The sequence below is a fragment of the Nerophis lumbriciformis genome, linkage group LG30 (genome assembly GCF_033978685.3).
Source record: "Nerophis lumbriciformis linkage group LG30, RoL_Nlum_v2.1, whole genome shotgun sequence".
Lineage (NCBI taxonomy): Eukaryota > Metazoa > Chordata > Actinopteri > Syngnathiformes > Syngnathidae > Nerophis > Nerophis lumbriciformis.
Window position 1 is genome coordinate 19,628,509 of NC_084577.2, and position 9,964 is coordinate 19,638,472.

At 38.4% G+C, this 9,964-nt stretch overlaps 1 protein-coding gene across 2 annotated transcripts in view; it reads left to right on the forward strand.

Moving 5' to 3' along the window:
- The window catches only part of cul3b (cullin 3b), a 39,950-nt gene extending 32,511 nt beyond the window's left edge, over positions 1-7,439 (forward strand). Inside the window, exons 12-16 of one of the 2 annotated variants that reach the window (XM_061925769.1) lie at positions 2,071-2,167; positions 2,587-2,733; positions 2,853-3,039; positions 3,545-3,690; positions 6,237-7,439. In XM_061925769.1, the coding sequence (XP_061781753.1) occupies positions 2,071-2,167; positions 2,587-2,733; positions 2,853-3,039; positions 3,545-3,690; positions 6,237-6,368 (709 nt within the window). In that variant the 3' untranslated portion in view covers positions 6,369-7,439. The remainder of the gene's footprint in view (positions 1-2,070; positions 2,168-2,586; positions 2,734-2,852; positions 3,040-3,544; positions 3,691-6,236) is intronic. The other variant, XM_061925770.1, reaches the window with a different exon arrangement.
- The last annotated feature ends 2,525 nt before the right edge of the window (positions 7,440-9,964 follow it).

Genomic DNA, 9,964 nt, shown 5'->3' on the forward strand with positions numbered 1-9,964 from the left:
AAGTATCTGTATCGGCACAGCAGGGAGCTGGTTAATAACTACATTACCTTTAAACTCCTTGTGCAGGTCTGGATGTTTGTTATTTAAATGTTTACCTAAGTTTAAAGCAAAGATGGTAATACTTTAATGCCACCAGCTTGCAGCGCTTGCAGCGTGACCATTCAGTGTTTAAAGTGCCACCTTTATCGATAGCTTTGAAGCCCAAATACCTCCATATTGCGCTTCACGCACCTTTTTTTTAACCAGTAGAAATGCTGTTTTTTGCCATTCTTCCTCTCGATGCGTTTTTTGCTCGTATGTGCAGCTGTGTGTGCGTGCTGACATCACTCAACAACACCTACTCAGTGGCCTAGTGGTTAGAGTGTCCGCCCTGAGATCGGTAGGTTGAGAGTTCAAACCCCGGCCGAGTCATACCAAAGACTATAAAAATGGGACCCATTGCCTCCCTGCTTGGCACTCAGCATCAAGGGTTGGAATTGGGGGTTAAATCACCAAAATGATTCCCGGGCGCGGCCACCGCTGCTGCCCACTGCTCCCCTCACCTCCCAGGGGGTGATCAAGGGTGATGGGTCAAATGCAGAGAATAATCTCGCCACACCTAGTGTGTGTGTGACAATCATTGGTACTTTAACTTTAACTTTTATCATGCGCCTCGGCTCGGAAAGTCGACGACGCACAGCAACAAGCGGATAGAAAATAATTAGTTCTCCCGACAAGAGAAGACTATTTTCACTGTGAGCCGCCGTCACTGTAGACTATGTCTGCTGGAGCACTTGCATTCAGAGATGTGGAGCTTCACTTCCGTGTTTAGATTAGTTTCATGCATTGTCAAAGATGAAATGTAGATTATTACTATAACTGGTTTACTAAGATGGGATAAAAGCTCAGCAGAAAGGAAAGAACGGTAAGCAGAAGGTCAAGAGGCACTTTTTTTATTGTCGTATTTTTATTGTAATCAAAACGTGTCAAGACACCTTTTTTCTCAAACAAATCACACACTTCCAGCTTCAAAATAAAAGCGCTACGCGTCACATCCGATCTAACTACATTAACCAAAATGGAAAATGGCTTACATTACCATTATGCTTTGATTGTCAAAGCTGTTTTGTAATGCAAGAAATCCTGTATTTTTACCTAAATAAATGCTTGTACATCAGTTAAAGAACATGGGGCTGGTAATTTTCTGGCAGTCTGAAATATTGTGTATATTCTTTTATAACATGTTCTGATTGATAATCTGCAATTACAGAATGTTTAGTAGACTGAATATTACACTTTATTAAATATAAAATCATTAAAACATTGTAATGCAGTTCTATGAATACTATTAGCTTGTACATCATGTAATGTACCGAATATCAGAAGCATCTATTCAAGTAGAAATATCACAGATTTCATTACCCAAACTCTTTGACAATCAAACCATGATCATAAAATCCACATTTTGTGTTATGAATGCGCAAAACTGTTATCTAAACACAGAAGTGTAGCTCTTCTTTTATGAATTTAAGCGCTCCTACATTAGGAATTAAAATTCTGTTGAGAATACACCAACGCACTGCAGGTCTTTTTTTTTGTCATTAAAGTGTGTTTATGTCCATTTTCTGTTGAGCTGTTTAAAAAAAAAAAGCATAATGTTTAATAAACATGTCAACAAACTAATTTTCCAGTTGTTTTTTTAAAACTTGAAAATTATCGGTCTATTGTACACTTATTAATGATAAAAAATGTATATATTTGTGATTAATTTCAAGTTAATTATGAACAGAATTATTAGATATTTAATCATTTGTCAGCCCTTATAAATGTGTGTGTGTATATATATGTGTGTGTGTGTGTGTGTGTGTGTGTGTGTGTGTGTGCGTGTGTGTGTGTGTGTGTGTGTGTGTGTGTGTGTGTGTGTGTGTGTGTGTATGAGCTCGACACTATATTGTAATTATATCTAACCCAAACTTAGCTAAAGTCAGATTGCTACAAAATATAAGACGGGTGGAAAAGAAGAGATGTCATAAAGCCGCACTAAAGGTTCTTAGATGTTAACCTTGTCCATGTCTATTCTCCATTCTGTAGGTTTTATCTTGGTAAGCACAGCGGCAGACAGCTAACCCTGCAACACCACATGGGCTCTGCAGATCTAAACGCCACTTTCTACGGACCCATCAAAAAAGTATGTGTCACTTTTCGCATTTTCTATAATCTATTGATCAGTTGTTAATAATCAATCGTGTGAAACTGTTCGAGTCACACAAATAAGGCAAAACTGAATGTACTGCTTGACTACTTCCAGCATAGGCACTGTTGACTTAGTCTCACCTGGTTAGTGGTTGCAAGAACAGCATGATGTCACCTATTGTATGAGTAACATTTTAGAAAACCTCTAAGCGGCACGATTCCGATCAATAAACAGAAATTCTTATGCTAAAGTGAACGTAAAATTGAATGTATGGCTGTTAATTGATACTAAAGAAGTTCAGCAATTACAGAATTAAAGAAATTCATCAAGTCCTTGCTGGGTGTAGTGATAAAAAATGTACAGCTTTTTTCAGGAACTTGTTTTGTTTGTTGTTCTTTAAGTGATTATTACAGTTGTGTGAACAGGAGGATGGGTCGGAGGTTGGAGTAGGGGGAGCTCAAGTAACCGGTTCCAACACTAGGAAGCACATCCTGCAGGTGTCCACTTTTCAGATGACCATCCTTATGCTTTTCAACAACCGAGAGAAGTCTACCTTTGAGGTACTGAACTGTCCGCAGTTTTTTTCTGGCCAAAGAACACAATTTGTGTAATCACTGACCACCTTCTGTTATACTTGCACATAGATTACTGACTCTCTTGTGTTTTCTTCACCCTGTAGGAGATCCAGCAGGAGACAGATATCCCAGAGAGGGAGCTGGTGCGAGCGCTGCAGTCTTTGGCCTGTGGGAAGCCCACTCAGAGAGTCCTCACCAAGGAGCCCAAGTCCAAGGAGATTGAGAATGGCCATGTGTTTACAGTTAATGACCAGTTTACCTCCAAACTGCACCGAGTCAAAATCCAGACAGGTACACCAATCCATTAGGAGTATAAAAACGCTAGAAAGGTTTTTTATTATTATTATTATTATTATTATTATTAAACCTGGATATTGCTCCTGTGTCAAGGTGCTAACTTCAAAACTCCCAAAAATATATTCGAGATGCGGCAACACGGACTGTTAGGCTAACTATTAAAACACACCGATTAGTTCCAGCTGCAATAACACTCCTCTCTATAATTACCATCATTCACTCGGGGCAGGAATCTAACAACCTTAATAGAGTTGTGGTTGCCCAAAGAGTTGACTTTATTGTGGTCTACAAAATATGTAATGGTTGTTCTTTGGTCAAAATGTTGCTTAGATTATGTTATACAGACTGTTTAACATTTTTAAAAGACACGTCTTTTAAAAACAAATACACATTTTTAAGCCTGTTTACTTCATGTAATACTGGCTTGATTTTATTTACAGCATAAGAATTGATACAACAGCTGAAATGATTAGTCGTTATTGTCCCTGTGCTCCCTCAGTGGCTGCTAAACAAGGAGAGTCCGACCCAGAGAGGAAGGAGACTCGACAGAAAGTGGACGATGACAGGAAGCATGAGATAGAAGCTGCTATTGTTCGCATCATGAAGTCGAGGAAGAAGATGCAACACAATGTCTTAGTAGCAGAGGTGAGTTGGCTCCATGTGACTTGACTGTCATTTCTCTTTAACCAGAGGTGTCCAAAGTGCGGCCCACAGCTAATTTGTTTACACAGCCTGCGCCACATTGTAAAAATACTATTACAAAAAAAAAAGTAAATGAGCATGTGAAATGTAACAAGAACAAGTTACAATGTTGACTAATAACGCTGCCATGCAGGCTGTTTTTTCTTTAAAACTGTCATTGCTCAGAAAATACTAATTACTCAAAATCAATGTCTTGAATTATTGACCTATTGAAGGCCGCTTTTAAAATATTTTTTGGGGTAAAATTTTGCATATCAAAGTTTTCTTAGACAAAAAGGGCATAAAAACAATCAAAAACTCATTAAAAAAAATAAGAACTTGTAATGGATTGATATGTCTGAAGTTGACCTAGAGATTTAAGCTTTGAACTGAATAAAAATGAATGACTTATTTTGAACACTTTTATGAGTCGGAACTTTTTGGATCTCTGAGAATTGTAGTGGGATTTTTTTTTAACTGTCATTGCTTAAAAACGTAATATTAAATTAAAATCAATGTTGTATTGACCTATTAAATGCTCCAATTACTTCACATCAAATATTTCACATTGAAAAGCATTTTTTGGTGGGGCGGGGGAATGTTGAATATTTTGTGTTTTTGTCAATAAAAACTGTTTTTTCGTTACAAAAAAATGGGGGGGGCATACAAAATTAAAACTTCAAATCTGAAGTTGATCTAAACAGTGATTCTCAAAACTTTTTTCACCAAGTACCACCTCAGAAAACACTTGGCTCTCCAAGTACCACCATAATGACCAACATTAAGATAAAGTAGCGTAATAGACCTAAGGATTCATTAAAAAACAAGGCAGAGGTTTTTATGTAACAAGTATATTTATTATTTTTGGCCACTGTAACATCCCCCAGTTTGAACAGTAACACTGTGTTTGAATATTCAACTAAGTGATTATTTGGCATACCACAAGTGAGAATCACTGCCATAGGTCATTGAATGCTTTTTTTCCCGGCAGTAGACATTTTAAAGAATCTAAATACAGTGGTTAAATATGCATCGGTGTGCGAACGTTTCATTCATTCATTTTGGTAGCTATTTTGAGCTTGCTCTTATTGAAGAGATTGACAATTGGCTCCCCCAAGTACCAACATAGTGACTAACATTAGCAGTAGCGTAGTAGGCCTAGGTCAGGGGTATCAAACTCAAATACAGAGTGGGCCAAAATTTAAAACTGAACAAAGCCGCGGGCCAAGGTTGAACAAATTAACCTTTTGATAGGGACCCAAACAAGTTTTGCATTGAATATTGAACAAGCAAGGCTTATATAACTTTATAGTGACATGCAAAATCGAGTTTCAAATAATAATTATAATAATATTTCAAAAATATCAATGGCATATCAAATACAATTTAAATAAAAATTGAATGCCTCTTTTCTATTTGCAGCCTTCAGAGGTAAATATCAACATTAACTTTTTCCACAGGCTAATAAATTTGAAAATGAAATAACAATGAATAAACCAACCAATCAGGACTTTAAACTGCTCAGTTTGCAACACTGATCCAATCTGATGTGCCCAAGCCAGATACATGCCATCTTTTCTTGGATGCTAGTTCATTAATGTTCGGGGCTCAGGCTTTGAGCTGAGGCTACCTTCATTATCGAACGAAGGTGTTCATCAGTCATTATATCTCGTAGCCCACCCGGACCACAGTCTTGGGGGCGTGCCTTAAATACGCTGCCTTTAACGTCCGCTATAAGCTGTCGTCACGTCCGCTTTTCATCCATTCTAACAACGTGCCGGCCCAATCACAAGATATGTGCGGCTTCTGTGTGAACATACACGGGAATGCAATTCATACTTGTTCAACAGCGATACACGTCACACTGAGGGTGCCCGTATAAACAACTTTAACAATGTGAGAAATATACGCCACACTGTGAATCCACACCAAACAAGAATGACAAACACATTTCGGGAGAACATTCGCACCGTAACACAACATAAACACAACAGAACAAATACCCAGAACCCTTTGCAGCACTAACTCTTCCAGGACGCTACAATATACACCCCCGCTACCACCAAACCCCACCCCCACCTTGTAGCTCCCGGAAGAGTTAGTGCTACAAGTATATTTCATATTTTTGGACACTATAGCATCACACACTGCACAAACATCATTATAAATGATATTCAATATACAGTACATATTTACAGACTACCTCTAGTTTGAGAATCACTGATGTAAAGATTTAAGTGTTGGGGGGGGAAAAATAACGTTGGACTTATTTTTCTGGGTCCCTGGGACCAAACTCAAAGGGAGTGCCAAAATCAAAGTAAAAAAAAAAATTACAAATTGTAATGGTTTTGAAAATGAAAAATATCAAAATGGCCCCACAAGATTAGATTTTTTAGTGTGCGTCTCTCAATGGCAGAAGTTTGGACACCTAAATGACCTATAAATCTGTCCCATGTTATAATGGATTGTCGGAAATTCATGGATTGTACATGTGTGTGCTTGCTCCACAGGTCACACAGCAGTTGCGAGCACGATTCCTCCCCAGCCCCGTAGTCATCAAGAAACGTATCGAAGGACTCATTGAGCGGGAATATTTGGCACGAACACCGGAGGACCGCAAAGTGTACACCTATGTAGCGTAAAACAAGTGAATTCAGTGCACCATAGAGGCGGGAGGAAACAGCGGGCCTTGTTTTTGTGGACTGCAATGCGTTTGAATGAACTTGGAAGTGCTCTCATCGTTGATTCTGGGATACACTGGGAAGTTGACCTTTTCTTCCATAAAAAATGTTAGGAAAACAAAAAAAATCATGCAAAAGAGGGAGAAGTTTTCTAGCAATATTGGATTTCTTCTGCTAACAGAAATGACCAGAAAGAGAGGGGATGGTCTAGTTTTGTACAAAATGATGTTTCTTGTGGCCTTTGGGGAGAATTGGGAGAGATTGACCAAAAGGTTGAAGGAGTGTTGCTGGGTGGTTACTAAGCTGACATGCGGCTACACAGAGACTAAGAAAACATTAGAATTCACACCCCTGTTTTAATTGTTGACGTCCGTGTTATGTTTGTGTTTTGTGGCACAACGACGGCTGTACAGACACTCTTAGCCCTTTCCCCTCTCGGAAGATTTCCAATTCAACACAGAGGGCAAAGTGTTACCTGGCACAGACTCGACTTGAAGCAACAGCGGTCAAATACACTTTTAAGTAGTTAAGGAGTGCTTAATTTATGTTGCAAATCTGTCTGGTTTTTTTTTTTTTAGGCTCATGTCTGCAATTCATGAATTGCACCTCCTATGCTGTTGGATTATATTATCAGAATATTTTGGCCAGGTCTGTGCTAGTGGTCCGAGAGCAAGTAAAGAAGTGAAATCTTCCACCATGCTTTGAGCAACAAGCTCCATCGGGGTGGGGGCGGGGGGGTAATAAAACATACATGAAGCCCCCTCCCATTGACGTTTCGGTCCATCTTGACATTTTACTCAGGCCTGTGTGCGCGACCACAAAATGACAGCCTCGCTCTGAACGGCTCGTTCCCTGTGGTGCAGGTTTCAATGAGGATCTGTTTTGTTCGTTCTCGGCTGCATTTGGAATGGGTGGAACCTGACTAGCACCGTGTTCTAATGTGTACAAATTGTAAGATAATTATTGTACTCACTGCAAAGGTGGATTGTACAGGGCCTTGTTTTCATCATAATAAATGTAGAATAAAACGGATGTTCTCTCTCGATGCTCTTCCGACAAAAAGGCCAGAAGAGCAAATGTCAAGAGATCTACCTCTGCGGCCATGAATTAAATGTAATTACAGTCGGCTCCGCTCAAAACCTTTGCCTGCATCTAAAAGCGCTTTTTCATGCTTCGGCAAGAACATGTTTCTTATTTCTGAACTGCATTTCATTAAAATTAACCTACTAAAGAACAAACCTACTCAGTGGCCTAGTGGTTAGAGTGTCCGCCCTGAGATCAGTAGGTTGTGAGTTCAAACCCCGGCCGAGTCATACCAAAGACTATAAAAATGGGACCCATTACCTCCCTGCTTGGCACTCAGCATCAAGGGTTGGAATTGGGGGTTAAATCACCAAAGTGATTCCCGGGCGTGGCCACCGCTGCTGCCCACTGCTCCTCTCACCTCCAAGGGGGTGAACAAGTGGATGGGTCAAATGCAGAGGACAAATTTCACCACACCTAGTGTGTGTGTGACAATCATTGGTACTTTAACTTTTAAACACCATTTTCTAGGCTATAGAGCATGCCGGTGTTTAAGCCCCACCCACCAAATTTAAGAAAATAAAATATTTTTGCATAATGAACTGCACCGGACTATAAGCTGCAGATAAATACGTTGTGAAATGAGATATTTGTAAATGTTTATCTTTAATTGTTTCCAAAGAGCAGTAAAACAGTTTATCAAACAAAATCATCGTCATGGACCCACTAGCTGTGGAAGCTTAGCTCTCCAACCAGCTAAACGGGCTCAATAACTCCACGGTGACGTTTTGGTGAATACATGAAACTGAAACAATACAAAAAGAAGGCCATTGTAAGTTAATAATTCTAACACACACTTGTAAACGTGTTAGCGTATTTGCTAATGCTAACGACGCTAGCTTGATTACGATAGAATGTACAAATATGCATGAAAACACTCCTACAGACATCACACATGGGACAGTTTAGTAAGTTCAAATAGTTTTAGTTACATTGTAAAAGTTACAAATGTTTGGAGCGATAAATGAAAACTCCTTTCGAGCAGGAAAGCCATGGACGGTTATACTTCCGGTTGAAGGCACGAAACAGCATGTACATTTTCAACCCTGCGGACCTGGTCCAAAATATGGCGCCTTAGCACAAACAAACACCTTTTCGGTGTAAATATGAAAACTGATTGTTGAATACGAAACGTTATGGCCGTTAGCAAAGAAAAATACATAAAATAGCTGCACTGTTTTAAAAAGCCGCAGGGTTCAGAGCGTAGGAAAAAAGTAGAGTCTTATAGTCCGGGAAAATCTGATAGCTGTTTAAACTATGTATTTATGGGTCTTGTCAAATGTTGATATTGGTAGTTATTGTACATTCAAACCTGTCAAATGCAGCCACAATAGAAAAGTAGTGTTATTAACTTTACCGCTTATCTTGCATCCCGGAATACTGTATTTTTATTTTTTTAACTCCGTATAGCGGCCACTAATAAGCTACAAAAATTATCGGTAGAGTCTGAGTTGGTGTTATTGAATCTTTTACTCATTTGCGGATAAACTTCCGTCATTATGAATTGTTTACCCCATAAATTGCTTTCTTTCTTAATTAAGTTAGCATTAATAAATAACAGCAAATAACGATGACTAAGCTGTTTCTAACATAACACTTCTGTGTGGTATGGGGTGGGCGATAAAGATGTGCCGTTAGTGAATGAACTAACTCTTTTGAACAGCTCTTTTTAAGTGAACAATGAGAAAGCTGTTTTTTTTTAGGCGGCATCTGGAATTTCCCACTCTGCATGTGACCGACAACTGGACTAAAAAAAAAAATTGGATTCACTTTTCTGATTTGCTGTTCTTAGATGGATCTGTGAAGTAGTTGGAGCGTACACACCAGGTAAGATATTACAATTTTTGTATTTATATTTTTACTATTTCCTCATTTTCATTCCAGTTTTAGTTACACAAATAGTAAGAATAAGAAGTATATTTTACTTCTGTGTCATTAAAATGCTTTAGTGCTACAAAGTTGTGTTTAGTTTAGTTTGTAAGGGAAAATTCTAAATGGTAATGTCACTGTCAAAGCATATACTTATTATTTAAAAAAAAAAAAAAAAAAAATACTTTCATAGTCAATATTTCAGAATAATTCCCACCAATGGAGTAATATAGGAGTACATTTAAATGTTGCCTGGACGTTCCTTGATTTAGAAAAAAACAACGTTAAAAAGAAAACTCCAATAACATGACAATCTTTTGAATGGCTCGTTATTCTTCCCACAAGGGGGAAATCATATGTAACAGAAGTAAAATGAAAGTAATGAAAATTTTGCAATAAATAATACATATTATGCACTGTTTTTTTTCTTCTTCAAAGAACTGGAAAATGCAATTTTGGTTGAATTTCGTGTGAACGCTAAAGAGCCAAAGCCGACCTAAACTGTCAACAGTTAGCATGCTGGTCAGATAGCGCCGTGCAACAAAAAATATGAGCTAAAAAAAATATCTAGCATGCTATAAGTAGTATGCTAACAGTGGCCTTGT